Raw genomic sequence first — 19,888 nt, 5'->3', positions numbered from 1 at the left:
GCGTGTGTAGTTGGTGTTGCCTGCCCTGTATATGGGGCGTGTTTCTGGGCAGTCAGGGAGTGGGGGTGGCTCTAACAATCAAATCTCCCTGGTGATCCTGTAGTTTTAAAGCTGCTGCAATAGTCTAATCCTTCAGTTCAGTCCTGCCACAGTTTGTCTCTGCCACTGACCCACAAGTCCTTGGTATTGGCGTATGGCTCCTGAGACTTGCAAGTGGGTCCCTCTTCCAGGCCGTGCACTCCCTGGTCCTCTGTTGAGGGATATCTGTGCTATGTCACAGGTGAGTGCCGTCCCCCCAGGGCAGTTCTGGGCTGCTGGGCTGTGTAGGGAGGCTCCCAGTCTGCTGAAATGATGGCTGAATGGGGCTTTGTTAATTCACACTGCTCCACCTTCCCAACTCTGGGACAATCAGCTGAGGTTGCAGGGAAGGCTAATGTCCACGCCCAGTTTTGTGGAGTGTGCCTGTTATTTGAAGCACTTCCGTCACACTGGGTTGTGTGGGGCAGCTCTGGGCTATGGGGCTGGCGACGGGCAGGAGTGTTTCCTGTCCACCAGGATGATGGCTGTGAGCAGACACCCCCATTTTCTTGGGAAGTTGTGGGGTTTAGTGAATTTTCTCAGCCACTGGATTATTGCCTTTTGTCTCAGAGCTCTCTTAGTTCTGCTCTTGTATTGACCTGCCCAAATTGCAAGTCTTTGAAGCTTTCTGTATTGGGCTTCTTAGAGTAATTGTTTTAGAAAAAGAAAAAAGGATTAAAAAAAGAAAAAAGAAAGAAAGAAAAAAAAAAAGGCCCTCCTCACAGATCTAATGGGTTATTGAAATGCTAAGAGACAAAGCAACCAGGGCCATTAAGGAAAGGTCCACAGGGCAGAGAGATCAGCTTTTCTTCGGGATTTGCATATGAGCCTGAGGGCCTGAGCTCTGCCCTTCCCGTTTCTATGTTCACCAGAACTCCAAAAATCCTCCGCTTTTATTTTGGAGTTTTTCATGCTGTTTTTTTCTATGTCTGTCTCCTCTCTGCTGGGCTGGCTGCTCTCAGATTCTCTGGTGTCTGGTCTCAGTCTATCTATGGTTGGAGTTTGGATCAGTAGAATGAGTTTCCGATAAGGGCTGCCACTGCAGTTCTCCCTTCTCCTTCCCGGAGCTGACAGCCCCTCCTCCCACGGGACTGAGCCTGGCAGACAGGGGCGCGAGTCCCCTGGCCGCAAAAACTTACAGATTTCGCTGATCTCAGCAGTTCCACGTTTTCATGAGTGTTGTATGAAGTATGCCCAAAGTCAGATTGCTCTGTGGTGTCCAGTCCATGCAGTTCCTGGCTTTCTACCTACTTTCCTGGAGGAGTAACTAAAACATACAGCTCACCAGTCCTCCATCTTGCCCCGCCTCCATTTTGTTTCATTTTGCATGCCCCTTTTGGTCAAGAAGATGTTCTCAATCCCACAATGTCCGGTCCAGATTCATCCCCAGGAGTCATATCTTACATTGCCAGGGAGAGTTACACCCCTGAGAGTTAGATCCCACGTAGCAGGGAGAGCAGTGAGTTCACCTGCTGAATTGGGTTAACTAGAGAGAGAGGGCCACATCTGAGCACCACAGGTTTTTAATACCTGGTGATCTCCTCAAATACACACAAAAAATAAAGGCTAAGAAAAAAAAACAGGAATAATTTAACCACCTAAAGATGATAAATTAGATTGAGAGGACTCACAACCTGAAGTATCTAAATTTAAAACTTCCTTATACTTCCTATTAATCTTATCCAGACTACTCACAGAAGTAAACTGTGGCTATAAAAAGAACTGACTATTAGGCTATAGAAAGAAGTGTGAGATAAACCATTATGACCCATATGGTAGTTTGGAGCTGTTATATACCCCAGGAAAGGGCACGCTCTCTTAATCCATTCCTGTGGGTGCAGACCTATTGTGGCTGGGACCTTTTGGTTAGGTTATTTCAACTGAGATGTGACCCAGCCCATTCAAGGTGGGTCTTAATCCCCTTACTGGAGTTCTTTATAAGAGGATAAAGGATACACAGAAAAACCCCGAAGAGCTCAGGGAAGCCTCACTGAATTCAGAAGCTGAACACAAAGAAACCCAGGAAAGAAGGGCCAGCAGATGCCAGCCATGTAACTTCCCATGTGACAGAGATGTCCCAGATGCAGGCAGCCTTTCTTCAGAGGAGATATCCTCCTATTGATACCTTAATGTGGACATTTTCATGGCCTTATAATTGTAACTTATAAGCTACATTATACATAAATAAATCCCCACTACTAAAAGACAGTCCATTTCTAGTATATTGCATTTTGGCAACTTTAGCATACCAAAACAACCCATAATTCAAATGAGCATAGAATTTATTCTGTTCTGTTGCAAGCAGATTTGCCAAAGCAGCACTGGTCATCATTAACCATTCCCATGCCATATCAGTCGTCTTCCCTATCCATTAGTGCTATTGGCACTGTTCTCACAAAAGCTGTTCATTGTCATTAAGGAGTTAACAAAGACAAGAAAAAAGAGAGACATATTTATTCAATCAATTTACCATGCTGGGGTTAAAACACATTGAAAGGAAGAATCAAATAAGACAGTTCTGAGGTAACAAAATAATCTGAATCAAGATTTGTGTAAATTATCAAAGTAATCCAATTGAACAATTTAAATATTAAAATTTTTCCTTTATCACTATTGAGAATTCATCACTTTCATATTCTTTATAATGAAAGACAAATAAATTACTTTGAAATTCAAAGGGAAAAGTCTAAAAGCATAACAAAAGATTAATTTCAAATGCTATTTGAAATCCAGAAAACATAAAGAGACTACTTCTTCCAAGGAGCCCAAAATGCTTACGCAATTCATACATTTATCCTCACAACTGCACTGAGATAGAAAAATTATAAAGAAAATTAAAAACTAACTCTTCTACTGTTGCTGCAAAGGAGACGCTAGACCTCCCTATAATTGTGCCTAAGAGCCTCCTCCCGAATGCCTCTTTGTTGCTCAGATGTGGCCCTCTCTCTCTAGCTAAGCCAACTTGAAAGGTGAAATCACTGCCCTCCCCCCTACATGGGATCAGACACCCAGGGGAGTGAATCTCCCTGGCAACGTGGAATATGACTCCCAGGGAGGAATGTAGACCTGGCATCGTGGGATGGAGAACATCTTCCTGACCAAAAGGCGGAAATGAAAGGAAATGAAATAAGCTTCAGTGGCAGAGAGATTCCAAAATAGCCGAGAGGTCACTCTGGTGGGCACTCTTATGCACAATTTAGACAACCCTTTTTAGGTTCTAATGAATTGGGGTAGCTGGTGGTAGATACCTGAAACTATCAAACTACAACCCAGAACTCATGAATCTTGAAGACGATTGTGTAAAAATGTAGCTTATGAGGGGTGACAATGGGATTGGGAAAGCCATAAGGACCACACTCCCCTTTGTCTAGTTTATGGATGGATGAGTAGAAAATGGGGGAAGGAAACAAACAAACAGACAAAGGCACCCAGTGTTCTTTTTTACTTTATTTGCTTTTTATAATAATTATTATTATTATTCTTGTTATTTTTGTGTGTGTGGTAACGAAGGTGTCAGGGATTGATTTTGGTGATGAATGTACAACTACGTAATGGTACTGTGAACTGAATGTACGATTTGTTTTGTATGACTGCATGGTATGTGAATATATCTCAATAATATGAATATATAAAAAAACTAACTCTTCTACATAACAAAGTGGTTAAATAACTCTAGGTAGTCAAATAAAGAGCTGAAATCAGAGAGAAAAAGATAAATGACTACTCTTTCTAAGGATGAGATATAACAATGAAATGAGTGTGAAAGATATGCATTTTCTTAAGGAGCACATATTCCATAACATACTTTCCGCACAAATCTCATAAAAGATTTTATTTCAGAGAAATTATAATAATGTAAGAAACAATAACAAAGTTTATTTTCTATTTCCAATAATGACAAACTAGGTAAATCAGATCAATACCCCCAATAAGAACAAGAAAAACTGGAGAGAATATTTTACTAAAACTGCTGAAATTGTGGAACTTTAACCCATAACAATCTTTGAAATTCGGTCTACAAATACTTGTTAACTTGTACTTTGAAAGGTATCACTGTTATGTATATATGTTGAAGTTCATAATTTAAAAATGCATTAAAAAACTCTGCTTCCAGGTGCTGAATACATAACAAGAGAGTGAAGTGGTCAAGGAAATTCAGACTTGTGAGTTGGGCATTTAGGCCTAGAAGGCATTTGCTCATTCTGGAGAGGGCTACTAAGAAATTGAGAGGTGCTTTTGACAGGCTTGAGAAACTTCAAAGGGGTTGACCTGGTGACCTTCCCTCCATGACTGGGGAGGGGATATAAAGGGATATACACTAGAAGAGTAAACTCACCGTAAACAGGGCCTCACAGCCACTGCAGATCAACCTCAGATAAATAATTTGAATCCCCAAAATAGGATTACAATGATCTCAGATTGCTGGAGTCCCCAGAAGTCTGGTAGAAGATCAAGGAAGAGAATATCATCCCAACCCTACATTTTCTTCTAAAAATGATGTTTGAAATAAAATCTGTGGCACAAAATAAAATATAACCAAGCAAACAAGGGGTCAAGACATCATGAATGAGGACGAATAGAAACACAAACAACAGAAATAGACCCACAGGGAACAAGACATTGGAGTAAGCAAGAGAAGACTTTAATATCACAATGCTTATTTTGTATAAATAAATTTGACAATCTGAGAAAAATGGAATCCAGAGAATTGGAAGCTAACACTATTTACAAAAATAATGTGAGACATTGATTCTTTATCTTGTACAGAATATTTGTTATGTGAAATTAAGAACTCCCTGTTCCGGTTTGCAAACAATGCCATTATGCAAAATACCGGAAATGGATTCGCTTTTTTTTTTTAATTCAGTTTTACTGAGATATATTCACATACCATGCAGTCATACAAAGTGTACAATCAATTGTTCACAGTACCATTATATAGTTGTGCGTTCATCACCAAAATTAATTTTTGAATATTTTCATTACTACACACACAAAAATAACAAGAATAAAAATTAAAGTGAAAAAAGAACAATTAAAGTAAAAAAGAACACTGGATGCCTTTGTTTGTTTGTTTGTTTGTTTGTTTCTTGTCCCCATTTTTCTACTCATTCATCCATATATGGGACAAAGGGGAGTGTGGACCATATGGCTTTCCCAATCACACTGTCACCCCTCATAAGCCACATTTTTATACAATCGTCTTCAAGATTCAAGGGTTCTGGTTTGTAGTTTGATAGTTTCAGGTATTTACTGCTAGCTATTCCAATTCATTAGAATCTAAAAAGGGTTGTCTTTATTGTGCGTACGAGTGCCCACCAGATTGATCTCTTGGCTCCTTTTGGAATATCTCTGCCACTGAAGCTTATTTCATTTCCTTTCACATCCCCCTTTTGGTCAAGAAGATGTTCTCCATCCCACAATGCCGGGTCTAGATTCCTCCCCTGGAGTCATGTTCCAAGTTGCCAAGGAGATTCACTCCCCTGGGTGTCAGATCCCACGTGGCAGGGAGAGGGGGGCAGTGATTTCATCTGCCAAGTTGGCTTAGCTAGAGAGAGAGGGCCACATCTGAGCAACAAAGAGGCATTCAGGAGGAGACTCTTAGGCACAATTATAGGCTGGTCTAGCCTCTCCTTTGCAGCAACAGTCTTCCCAAGGGCAAGTCCCATGGCAGAGGGCTCAGCCCATCAAATCACCAGTCCCCTATGTCTGTGAGCACATAAGCAACCATCGAGGTGGGGAAGCCCAACACCCCGGCATTCTCCACCCGCTCCTCGGGGGGGCTCTGCGAATTTTTTTCATTTTTTTTTTTTAAATTAACTCTTTTTAAAAAAATTGACTATTAAATATATCAAAAAAAATTTTTTTTAAACATACAATAAAAAAACATTTCAAACAAACCATAACAAGGGAGTAAGAAAAAGATAACCAAACTAAAATAACTACTTTACTTCCAACATGTTCCTACTCTACCCCAAGAAAATAACCTAATATAGCAGTATTTCTGTGAACTTGTTCCTACCATACCCACCAGAAATTAACAAACCATAGTCACTCCTGGGCATTCCCAGAATGTTAAATTTACCCATGATAGCTTATCTGTTCTTATTGGGTTATCGTTCCCCTTTATTAATTGGTCTCTATCACTAATTCCCTTATATGCTACTGGCTTTTATAAAGGGGATTTATTAGGTTACAAATTTACAGTTCTAAGGCCATAAAAGCATCCAAACTAAAGTACCAACAAGAGGATACCTTCACGGAAGAAAGGCCAATGGCATCCAGAACAACTCTGTCAGCTGGAAAGGCATGTGGCTGGCATCTGCTGGTCCTTTGCTCCCGGATTCTGGTTTCAAAATGACTTTCTCCAAAATGTCTCTGAGCTTCTGTCTCTCTTAGTTTCTCTCTCACAACTCCTGTGTATCCTTGCTTGTTCTCCGAGGGCATTTCTCCTTAAGCATCTGGGGGCCCTCTCTTAGTGTCTTCAGGGCAAACTGCAGGCTTCATCTCTTAGCTTAGCATCTCTAAATGTCCTTATATCCAACTCCAAGCATCTCTCAGCAACAGCAAGCATCTGGGTCTGTGTCGGCTCTTAGCTTCTCTCTTAAATACTCCAGTGAACCAATCAAGACCCCCCTTGAATGGGCAGGGTCCACCCCTCCATGTAAATAATTTACCATCTTTCTGTCTGCAACTCCAAGCATCTGGGTCTGTGTGGGCACTCAGCTCTCTTAATGACTTCAGTGATCTAATTAAGATCCACCCTGAATGGGGGGGCGGGTCACACCTCTATGGAAATAAATCTATTCAAAAGGTCTCACTCACAGTTGGGTGGGTCACATCTCCATGGGAACAACCTAATCAAAAGGTCCCACCCACAATAAACCTGGATTAAAAGCACATAGCCTTTTCTGGAGTACATAACCATTTCAAACAGCACACCCCTACTTACTAAGTCAAGCCCTCAATCTTCAGGCTTCCTCTAGTGAAACTTATGGCTTTAAAAGGGAGGCTAAGCCTGCCTATAATTACACCTAAGAGTCATCACCAAAGAACTTCTTTTGTGGCTCAGATGTGGCCTTTCTCTCTCTAAGCCCAACTCGGCAAACAAATTCATTACCCATCCCCGCAACATGGGACATGACTCCCAGGGGAGTGAATCTCCCTGGTAATATGGGACACAATTCCCAGGAATGAGCCTGGCCCTGGCATCAAGGGATTAAGAATACCTTTTTTGACCAAAAGGGAGAAAAGAAAGGTAACTAAATAAGGTTTCAGTGGCTAAGAGATTTCAAATAGAGTCGAGAGGCTATACTGGAGGTTACTCCTATACAAGCTTCAATTAGATATTCCAAACGCCCACAGTATGTCAAGCCCTAATCAACAGTAGTCTTGAAAATACTAAAGAATACTGTGCCAGTTTGTATGTCCCCCAAAACAAACCATATTCTTTGATGCAATCTTGTGGGGGCAGAGGTATTAGTGTTGATTAGATTGGAATTCTTTGACTGTTTCCATGGAGATGTGACTCAATCATTTGTGAGTGAAACATTCAATTGGATAATTTCCATGAAGGTGTTACCCCACCCATTCAGGGTGGGTCTTAATTGAATCACTAGAGTCATATAAAGTGGTTCACAGACAGAGGACTTCAGATCAACTGAGAGTGACATTTTGGAGGAACTGCAGCTTACAGAGATTTTGGAGAACACAACCCAGGAGCAAGCAGATGCCTAGAGAGGAACGTCGTGGGAGAAAGGCCATTTTGAAACCAGAACTCCAGAACAGATGCAGCCACGTGCCTTCCGAGCTAACAGAGGTTTTCCGGATGCCAATGGCCATCCTTCAGTGAAGATACCCGATTGTTGATGCCTTACCGTGGATATTTTATGGCCTTCAGACTGTAACTTTGTAATCAAATAAGCCCCCTTCATAAAAGTCAATCCATTTCTGGTATTTTGCAAAACGGCGGCATGAGCAAACCAGAACAAATACCTACGGCCCTATCTGAGACACTATAAAAGTTTCACTCACTAAGTTTACTTTTGGAAACTTAAATCCTCTGGAGTGTTCCTATGCCAGATAAGTCCCAAAACCCAGAGGCCACAGCCTCTCCAAGAACATCAACCAGATACAACCCCCCTTCCCCATAATTTCAACATCCTTTTCCAATATGAACAAGTTAGGGTGGTCACTGCCCAGATGATTGAGACAGTGATCAAGCGAGAGGTAGGAGTAGCAACAGACAAGGTAGGATTTTTAAAAGGATGAAGAGGACTGAATCTTTATGTAAATTTTTTTTTTAGTTACTAGGGTTCTAGAATAGCTAGAAGGAAATAACTGACATGGTGGAATTGTAACATATAACATGCTTTGAAATTTGCTCTATGGCTACTTGTTAAATCGTACTTTGAAAGTTACCACTTTTCTGTATATATTTTATACTTCACAATTAAAAATGTTAAAAAAACAAAAGACATTATGAATGAAAAGAAACAGAAACACAAACAACAGAAACTGACCACAGGGGACCAGACACTGGAGTTGGCAAAAGAACACTTTAATATAACCATGCTTACTTTGTGTAAACAAGTTTGACAATTTGAGAAAAATGGAATTCCAGAGAACTAGAAATGATCACTATTTATAAAAAGACTTTCTTAATGAATTTTGCTGGATTTTATTAAGCACATTTTGTGCATCTATTGAAATGATTATGTAATTTATATTCTTTATTCAAGAAATGTGGCAAAGTACACTCACTGAATTTGAAAATGATAAATTAGCCATATATTGTGGAATTATTCCAAAGGACTGTGACACATTATCCTTACCATATATCGCTTAATTTTTTTTACTAATATTTTTTTTAGGATTTTTTACATCTATGTTGATGACTAAGAAAGGACTGTAGTCTTCATTTCACACAATGTTCTTGATTTTGATAAGGTGATCTGGCAAGATAAAATAAGATTAGGCATAATCTCACTTATTCTGTTCTCTAAAAGAGTTTTGTAAATATTGTTAGATACAATTCTCTGGAGAAGAAGGTTTGTAGGCCTGGAGATGTCTTCATAAGATTTTGCTTTTCTTAGTGAACTTTTATATATCCCACAACAGAAAAGGACATGAATTATAAGTTAACAAACTGATGAATGTTTACAAGTAAACACACAAATATAACAGGAATATTTGTCCTTTCTGGGATCATTTTATTTAGAAAATTAAGTAAGAATAAAGGCATACATTTTTTAAGGAAAAAAAAACATGAGATAATTCACTAAATTAAAGCTTATTTAACAAGATGTGCAATCCATAATGTAATTGTAAGAAAAAACAATTGTATACAGAATTGTACTACATAATTGTCTTACGTAAGTCATTTTGATATAGTTACCACACAACATCCTCAGAAAGCCAATTTATTTCAAAGTTTCCAATATCTAATACCTCATTAGGAGAAATTACCATTTAGGGAGGAAAAAAATCATCCCAACTTCCAGTCTTTTACCTGTATAAAACATCCACACCTTGGAAATGAAATGAAGGAGTATTTCTGATAGGAGTTTGAAGAAAATGATTTCACAATATTTTTGAAGAAATTTCAAAATATTCACGCCTTTTGGCTCAGGAGTCCATAAATAGGCAGTAAATAGTAAAGAGATAGTAAAATGTTTTTGAAATTATTTAATGACATTCAAGTTAGGTATAATGGTAAGTTAAAAAGGCAAGGTACAATGTATGATAGGAATGAAAGTGTTTTTAGAAATTATACACACGACTATCAAGAAATACGTGACTTTCATGTTTGTGACTATATTTTTCCTCCATTATCTAAATTTACAATCAGAAACATGAATAAGTATTACATTTGGCAAAACCATTTAAACAAAAATTAAACATTCACAGTATTAAAAAACCAGTGGCATAATTTTATATATTGCAAGAATTAATTCTGAATTCCAGTCAACCTGTTGGTGACCAATTACCTACTGGAAACTGTTACCAACCTAATTTATTCACGCCTAAATGTTGAAGACATGAGTACATGCCTCGCAATTCACAATAGTGAGGTGTGGGAAAGTAGGAAGCTTGAACTTGTTCTTTTCAAAAGTCCAGCCTCATTCCAGCAAGTTCTCAGCAAAACAGGGTTATTGAATGAAGCAGGTCACTCCTTTTACATAAGCACTCACATATACAAACATACGATAATTATAGCACAGAAGAACTGAAAAGTTGTCAACCATCACATAACTGAAAATTATTCAAGCAATAACATAAGAGCTATCCTGATCAAAGTGAATGAAGCAGAAAAGTCTAAAAAAGAATAGAATACTTGAGAACCAAACCTAATTGGTATGTTTCATGGATCTACTACAAGCTATCTGAATAATACCTAATTATTCTGCCTTAAATTTCTTCTTTGAAATAATCACCATATTTTTTGCACACACAATGGAAAAAACAGAGCAATCTTTATAATGATTTCTGAAAACTAGAATATTTAGGGCTGTAAGTGTAAAGATTTGCTCATCATTTCCCTTCAGTGAAAAATACATGCTGCTTCTCCCATCAAAACAAGGAACATGTTCTAAAGCACATCACATAAGTGTCTGTAATCAGTCTTGAAATATTTTTATATTTTTTACATAAAACAGTGTGACCTTTGATTCCTTCCCTGCGGTTTGCTTTAAACTGTTCTTTTCTGTACAGTTGTGCTTTCTATTACATGCTGTCATTTAGATTCACTCTGTCATCCCTATTATTAGAATTGTTTTGTTGTATACTTCACAATTCAAAAGGACAGTGGTTATAAGAATACCTTATAATCAGCATAAAGCTTACCAGCCATCATCAAAATTAACCCCCACACACAAAAAAGAACTCACTTGACAAATATGTAAGGGGGAGCCCCTAGATATGAGAATCTTTGAACATGTCAGAGGCTTGACTCAAATTTTCTTAAAAAATGATATTGTTTTTAAATCAAGAAGACTCAGAAATGTTCAAAGATGCAAAGGGATTCAATGTGGGTAGAATGGAGCAAATCACAGACAAAAAGAATCCAGAAGTCACTACTTAAACATATCAAGCTTCTTTAAAAAGTAGTATATAAGTGAAGACACTGCATAAAAAAAAAAAAAAAAAAAAGTAGTATAAATGACAGACTTTATTCTAGTCACCACACTTAGATATTTTGAATTAGCTAAGTAATAATCCTACATTCAATATAATAGAAATTTATGAACCTTGAGAGATTAAACACCAGATCATTTTGTCACCAATTCTCACAAGTTACAAAATAATTCTGGCTTTCTTAAGTTTATTCCACATTTGTGAATGAAAGGGAAAGGACAATCTCAATACAATTCAGGAAAGAAACCTAATAATCAATCCACATAATCACTCCTCCCAGAGACTACTGAGATACTCACTTTAGCAGCACTAATGACTGTGGCGGTATAGGACTGAATGTTGTCTCCACAGGCTCCACCACGGGATTGATGACACCGAATCAACTGCGAAAAAAGACAGAGAACCAGAGTCATTTCTATTAAACTGTTTAACTGTAAAGGCTATTAAGATGGAGCTTATTTATCATTCATAATGATGGTGGTGGGTGGGAATGTTTGTATGAATGTATTTCAGACAAACAGCTAAAAACCCTGCATGAGATACTTTTACTCCTTTTTATAATCTACTGGTGCCACTCAGGCAGTTTCATGCTGAACTACAGTTTTTAATTACAAGAGGAATAGTCTTCAGGAATTCATAAACTCTGAAATGATAGGATTTGGGTTCTGGCAACTTTTCCGCAAATAAATTTTAAAAACATAATCAAAGGACTTAGGCATGACTTCCCAACATTAAATATTTGACATTCTGGCAAACTGGATGTTTTATCCTCTTAATTCCCTTCCTCCACAAATATTGTAAAAGGAATAAAAAAAATTTTTTGCCATATATCTATTTCAAATGTGTCTGTGTAAAAGGGGCACAAATTATGCATAATTCAACTGTGACACATATAGTAGTTGTCCACTTCAGCAGGCTTACTGCTTTTAGCATTAGGCATGAAAAAGACATACCCTTATTTGTGCCTGATGTAAATAAATCAACCTGCCAATTTTCAAAATGAATCATTAGTTTGAAATGCATGATTCTCTCAAGTGCTGAGTGGGAAAAAAAAAAAGGATTAATTTTTTTTTTAATTTCTAGAAGTCACAAAAAATTCAACTCCCCAAAACATAAAAACGAAAAAAAGGCTTTATGTAATTTAAAACTAGGTCCTTTAATGATTGATATGTAATCCATCATAACTGGAATTTTAAAAAATAAATTCCTGAAAATGATATTAACATATATAATACACTAATATTAGATGTCAAGCTATCTATTACACAGTTTCTTTTATGTCCCTGCTAAACAGGTGCTTATATAAATTTCAAGGTGAGTGCTGAGGAATTTTTCAAATGACAGGTGACCATCCAATGTGATTTCACATAGGATGAAATAAGGAATTTGAAAAGCAATTAGTTTAGCTATTAAAAAGAATCTCTCACAAACACACATTCATAGAATGATGAAAAGCATCCCTCTGCTGCCTCCTGCTGTATGCGCAAGGAAAGACAATATTTTGGAAATGCTACCATCTTTTCCTTCTTTGAGTAATTATACTTAGGGACAAATACATTAAAAAATATCTCAATAAAACTGCATTAAAAAATAAACAACAATCTTACCATTTCAATTTAACTAAAAGGAAGTCGGAATTTCTCTATAAAAATAAATAACCCAGTAATTTGTCTAAAACTTAGAATCAGCAGAAAATTACAGTGTATCTTGGTTCATCAAATTTAAAGATGAGTCAGAATTTTATGTATCACAAAAATTTATAAAATGGAATAATTTCCAAGAAATATTTGTCAAGCAATGTGAAAAGGAGCACATATAGTATGCTACCTTTTGTGAAAGAAAGAAGGGGACAAACTAATCAAAGAGTATTTAAACTTTATAAAATGGAATGCTTTCCAAGAAATATTGTCAAGCAATGTGAAAAGGAGCATATATAGTATGCTACCCTTTGTGAAAGAAAGAAGGCGATAAACTAATCAAAGAGTGATTTGACTTTATACCCACAGTCTTAGGCAGGGATGGCGTGGGGTGAGGGGTGGGGGGATTACAAACAAATATTGAACTCTTTTTGTCTGGCTTCATTTTTGTAGTGCTATGAGCAAGAAATTCTGCAGTTATTGAAGAATAAATAAATGTATTGATGTTGCTGCCTCCTATGTGGAATAAGAAACACAGAATTATGAAATGGGGGAAAGCAAGAAAGAACTACATAGAGATAGACTGAAATTGGAAGTAACAATGTGAACTCATGAGTTCTAAAATATGTATGTTTTTATATATAAATATACACGCACAAGTATATGTATACGTGTATATTTGGATATATATGTAAGTATGTGTTTGCGTGTTTCCTAGCTCTGTCCATTGAAAAGGTCTAGAAGCAAAGACACCACAGTACCAACGAGAATACCTAGCAGACAAAGCTTAATCTTAATACCATTGCCCATTAAAAGGAGCCAGCAGGAATACTGAGCAGCTGCAAGAAGGAATGAAATTGTGAGGCATGAACTTCACAATAAATGAAACTTGAGGACATTATGTTGAGTGAAATAATCCAGAAACAAAAGGACAGATATTGTAAGTCCTCACTAATATAAACTAACCGTAATGAGCAAATGTTAAGAATTGAATTCAAGACATTGTGCAACTGATGATGCAGGAGTACAGAACGTTTAATAAGGTTTATTGTAAAGGTTCCTAGATTGTAAGCTCTTACAGCAGTCACATCTATTCCTGAGTTTTAACTGGTATTTAAGAGATGTTTATTTGGTACAAAATTTATATTCTCTGTAGCACACTAACTAATTTAACATGTATGGTCAGTTTATTTAAACAACATAATTACATGGAACCTAGACTAGAGAATGAGATCTTGTTATTCTGTACAGGTTAATGTAATACTCTGATATACCCTAGAGTATTCTGGGCAGAAAATAAAAAAGTATTTGCAAAGTCCTCTTGAGGACTTCCCCACCAGGGGAATTCTTGATATTCTCACAAGCATTTGGGACTCCCAATTTAATAAGTCAAGCCCTCAACCTTGGGGCTTGCCTTTATGAAACTTATCCCAGCAAAGGAAAAGCTAAGCCTACTAATAATTATGCCTAATAGTCACTCCAAGAGAACCTCTTTTGTTGCTCTGATGTGGCCTCTCTCTCTAAGCCAACTCTGCAAATAAACTCACTTCCCACCCCCCTGCATGGGACATAACTCCCAGGGGTGTAAGTCTCCCTGGCAACATGGGACATGACTCCCAGGGATGAGCCTGGCCCTGGCATTATGGGATTGAAAAAGTCTTCTTGACCAAAAGGGAGAAGCAAAACGAAACAATATAGTTTCAGTGGCTAAGAGATTTCAAATAGGGTTGCAGTATTTGAAATAGAATAACCCTGGAAGTTACTCTTGTATAGATATTCTTTTTTTTGTTTCTAGTATATTAGAATAGCTAGAAGGAAATACCTGAATCTGTTGAACTGTAATCCAGTAGACTTGATTCTTGATGATGATTATATAACAATATAGCTTTTATCATATGACCTATTGTGAAAATCTTGTGACTGACACTCCCAGATGAGTAATAAAATAAAGACAAAAAATATATATAAATTGGGAAGGGGGGATATGGGGCATGGGATGTTTTGGGTGTTCTTTCTTGTTTTTTTATTTTAGAATAATGACAGTGTTCTAAAATTGATTGTGGCAATGAATGCACAACTTTAGGATAATACTTTGAGCCACTGACTATATACTTTGGATGGATTATATGGTGTGTGAATATATCTCAATAAAATTGCATTTTTTAAAAAAAGGAGCCAGGAGAATGAGAAGGAGCTGGTTCCAGGGCTAAGGCATGAAACAAATGCATATGTCAGAAAGTAAGGAAACAGTAAGAAAAAAAAACAACAAGAAAATTATAAGACTATGTCACAAGGTCACAGAATCCAGCTTGAAGAGGCTCCCATTGTCCAACTCTGGCACAATTTGAAACCCAACATAATTAAAGACAGCAATAAACTATAAACCACTGAAAAAATAAGAATCCATGCATCCATACCAATAACAGATAGAGAAAGGGTCAGGGAGGGTTCTTGTTTACATTAGAATGGCAAGTGCTGACTGGTTACGTGGAGGGGGTGCAGAAACTGGAAAATCATCATTTCATAAGCCTCATAGTAAAAAATGGTTTAGTCAAGAATCATGGATGATTTCTAAAACTAGGCAGATTAGACGTCTATCGTGTGCCTCCAAACGGGATGCCATAAGGACATATTACCTATTTAATATTTATTCCGGCAAAAAATGTTGAATATAATCAATAGAAAAAAATCACACAAATTCAAACTGAAAAGCATTCTATCAAAAAAAAAAAAAAAGGCTGGGGTACAGGAGTAGGGTTTAGTACAGGGCCATATTTCTCAAATGACATGAATTACTGTGGAATATTGCAGTCTAAAAGACTCTAAAGGAACATGCCAACAAAATGTAATACCCAATCCTAGATTGGATCCTGTACTGTAGGGGGAAAAACACATTATAGGGTCACTTGACAAAATATGGACAGTAATATAAATGTTAAATTGACTGATATTTAGGAGTAATGATATATGTAACTGTGCCAGTTTGGATATATTATGTCCTCCCCAAAGCCATATTCTTTAATGCAATCTTGTGAGGACAGACTTATTAATCTTTTTGATTAGAGTGCAGCCTCTTGATTAAATTATTTCCATGGAGGAGTGGACTCTGCCCATTCAGGATGGGTATTGATTAGTTCACTTGAGTATTTAAGAGAGCTAGTAGCCAACACAGGTGCTGACGCTGATACTTTGAGATGCTTGGAGTTACGGGCAGAAGAAAGTTTGGAGATGCTAAACTAAGAGAAATCCCTAGAGACATTTTGGAAAATGCCATTTTGAAACATTTTGGACACTTGTATGGCCCTGGTACTGTAAATCTGTAACCAAATAAAGCCCTTTTATAAAAGCCAATCCATTTCTGGTATTTTGCATAACAGCAGCATTAGCAAACCGAAATAGCAACTTACTCTGAAATGAGTCAGAGATCAAGCTAAATAAAGGGTACACGGGTGTTCTTTGTGCTTTTTTGTACTGTACTTACTCTTGCAAGTTTTCTATAAAATATAGTAAAAAAGCATTTTTATTCAATATAATAGAAAGATTGTTACTCAGAAGTGTTAATCACTTTCGTAATTTTGCACTCATCCAAAGCTAAAACAATCAGAAATTGGTAATAAGTATTAGCTCTTACAGAAATTCTATGGAAGGAATGGAAATATTTCTTCTGAAGGGTGGCACAACCACCTCATTAGCAAACTCCTCATGAATTCTGCCAAATTTTTGGTCTTCATAAATGAGATGAGATTTTATTGACAGTATTTCTATAAAGGCAAAACAACAGGCTATTCATTGATGAAGGGAGCTCTTTCCCCCCTAAAAAAACAACACATTACTATTGGTATAATACCTCCAGCTCTAAATGGGAAGTTTCCCACATGTGAGAATACATATACAGGGGCCAAGGCAATTTATACATTTACTTCTTGGATGCTCTAGCACTCAACAGAAATTATTACATAAGTTTGAAAAGAGTAATTTGAAAAGAACTACTTTTTATGAGATATGTTGGAAAACAGAGAGAAAGAACAGGGTGAAGTATAAATAAAGCATCGGATAAGATTTAAAATGTCTATCCGCTGCAGACAGAATTTTGGATAAAGTATCAAGAAATTCATCTAGAGAAATTATTTTCTTCAATAGTTTCTTGATTTTGTATATCCCAAAGGCTAAAGATTTATTAGCTCTGTGGTTTCACCAAATAATTACTTTACTTACCACATCCTGATTTTGTCAAGAACTCTTTATTTCACATTATTTCATATTACTCCCAAGATACAATAACTAAGCAATCAAGCATGAATGAAACTAAAAATTCTCTTTGAACTGTGTAGTATTTCTTAGATTTCATTCTATATTCAAATGCAGGGCATTAAATGGCATAAAAAAGGATTTTACTTTTTCTTTCTGAAATTTCAAATTTACCTTTTGCCATGATTTTGACATAAAACTCAATGTAAAAACATATTACATTCATTTTATTATGATGATCTTAGCAGATAAATAAATGAAATGGATTAATAATCAGATAATTAAAAATTCTGAGCATTTGTGATTTAATTATTAAAATAAATGGCTGAACCCTTTGTTTGGATCTAGTTGTAGATACATAGTTAAGGACAATGAAATTATTATCTTAGGTGCCAATTCACCTCGTGATTTCTAGTCTCAGAGAAACTGCCGACTTTTTGACACCACTGTTGTGCTTTGAGATTAAAGGGGTAAAGTTCTCTACATAAAACAAAGCCTAGAAAGAGTCTTGATGCAAGGATAACTGTCAAATATTTGTGAATTCCCAATACTGATCATAAGCAAGGTGGGATATGGGAAGATTATTAATTGCACAATTACAACAAAGCAAACCAAACAAAACAAACTATTAGTAAGTAGGTATATAATTCTTAAGCACAAGCAGTTATTATGAGAAATCCTTCAATACTTGCTCCATTACAAATAACCCAAACATGGGACATGTCTTACCTTGTTTTCTGCATACGCAAGCCAGCAGCTTCCAAGAGCAATAGGATTCATGTTTGGCCCTGGACAAGGATAGCAGCCTGGAAATTTTCAGATGGAAATATTGAGAAATTTCTTAATGTTTCTGTTAATGCTTCATATGTTGATGCAAGAGAAACAGAAAATTCAAATACTTATTTTTTTTTTAAGTCTCAGATAAAATTTCCATAATACTAGTCATATTTTTAAATAGTTAAATGATGGTTCTTTTTCCCCTTCTACTTAATTTCTTTTTGGTTTTGACTCTGTCCCAGTAAAAGATAAACTTGGTAAGACCTCGTAATCACTTTTAGCAGAAACTGGGCATTTATTACAGTCATTCCTAGAACAAGAGCAAGAAGCTAATAGGAAACAATTAAATTCCTAAGTCTACAAGTTCTTAAGTCAAGAAGGAATGTTGAGAGAGGAAAGATATAATGGGTTAGGAGCAAAAAACAGACAATTATAAGACCAACACCTAAAAGGAAATGATTATACCATGGTGAAAAAACTATGGCGCCAATGAGAAGAAATCCCCAAAGGGTTCCTCAATAGAAAGATGATGGAGAATCATTTAGGTAACCCTGTATATTTACATTAAGCACTCAATTTCATTCTTCATGCCTCCAGCCCCAGCCAATAAAATGCCAGAAGGCATTTAAGCAAGAATAAATTAAATATTCCTCACACTAGCCAACTTCCATGCATTGAAAGACCAAACCCACCTTCCTGAGATCTATTAAGGACACAACATGATTCCGTCAGTTAACTGATGTTTGTCATTCCAGAGGCCTGTCTGTCATTACATCTCTCTTCCTGGCTATTCCAATGAGGTCTCTATGCCTAAGGGCCCTCATATGTAAACTAAACAAAATAATACTCTATTGTCTCTTGAAATGCTTTAAAGGGACAACACAGAGAAGACTACAAAGAATCAAAAAACATAAAAGCCTTATCTAAAGAACACCCTAAACTCCTAGTTCATCATTCTAGATGTATCTGGTTAATATTTTTACAGACAAATTTACACTTGAGGATCACACTGAAGTTATCTATTTCATGGTTATGTCTCAATTTGCAAATTATATGATACACAAGAGCAAAAAATGGTATAAACTGCATTGTAAATTACACAAGTGACAACACCCTACCAGGAAGAAGTTCCAAATCCATGCTATTAATCCTAAGGGGAAGAGAATAATCAATGCATGTCTGTCTTTCTACCAGCTAATTCTAAAGCAAGCATATAAATCATTAAACAAATTTTCACTCTCTTTCAGGTATTAGAAGAATGGAAAAGTTGAATGCTCCCAAAGTTTACAATAATATGAGATAAAAATATATATATATATATATATATATATCACGCAGTGAGGACAATAAAGCTTCATCATTTTGAGCCACTTAAGATTTGTTATGGAACCAAAGATAACATACGTATTCTTGCTTAAAATCCTAGCCACCACACCCCACCCATTGTGCTAGAAAACTTTTTTTTTTTAACATTCTGTTTTTTATTAGAGAGGATGTAAGTTTACAGAAAAATCATGCAGAAAGTACACATTCCCATATACTCCTCTCACATGCAGTTTCTCTGATTATTAACACTTTGCATTTGTCTGGTACCTCTGTTACAACTGATGAAACAATTTTGTAGTTGTACAATTGACTGTTGTTCATGGTTTACACTGGGGTTGACTGTGTTTTGCAGTCCTGTATTTTTTTTTTTAATTTTTGTTCTAGTAATGTATATAAAACCTTAAGTGACCCATTTTAACCACATTCAAATATGTAGTTCACTGGTGCTAATTGCATTCACAATGTTGTGCTACCATCCTACCATAGGGGGAAAAATAAAAATAAATGAAGTTTGAATGTGAAAAAAAAAAAATATATATATCACGGTATTTTTTTAACCAGCTTTCTTGAGGTACAAATTGACATACAACAAACTCCACATATTTAAAGTACATAATTTGTTAGGTTTACACATACATCTATACCCGGAACATAGTGTTTTATTCAAAACGATCTTTATTAGTGAG

At 36.4% G+C, this 19,888-nt stretch overlaps 1 protein-coding gene across 6 annotated transcripts in view; it reads right to left on the bottom strand.

The window, feature by feature from the left end:
- BCAS3 (BCAS3 microtubule associated cell migration factor) overlaps nucleotides 1-19,888 on the bottom strand; it is a 799,405-nt gene that overhangs the window by 474,325 nt on the left and 305,192 nt on the right. For all 6 annotated transcript variants that reach the window (XM_037808130.1, XM_037808128.1, XM_037808132.1 and 3 more), the window contains exons 10-11: nucleotides 17,829-17,905; nucleotides 11,514-11,597 (exon numbers count right to left, since the gene is read on the bottom strand). In XM_037808130.1, coding sequence (XP_037664058.1) covers nucleotides 11,514-11,597; nucleotides 17,829-17,905 — 161 coding nt within the window. The remainder of the gene's footprint in view (nucleotides 1-11,513; nucleotides 11,598-17,828; nucleotides 17,906-19,888) is intronic.

Source organism: Choloepus didactylus, chromosome 18 (assembly GCF_015220235.1).
Source record: "Choloepus didactylus isolate mChoDid1 chromosome 18, mChoDid1.pri, whole genome shotgun sequence".
In the NCBI taxonomy this organism is placed as follows: Eukaryota; Metazoa; Chordata; class Mammalia; order Pilosa; family Megalonychidae; genus Choloepus; species Choloepus didactylus.
Note: the sequence above shows the minus strand (reverse complement) of the source record. Positions and strands in the feature narration are given on the sequence as shown.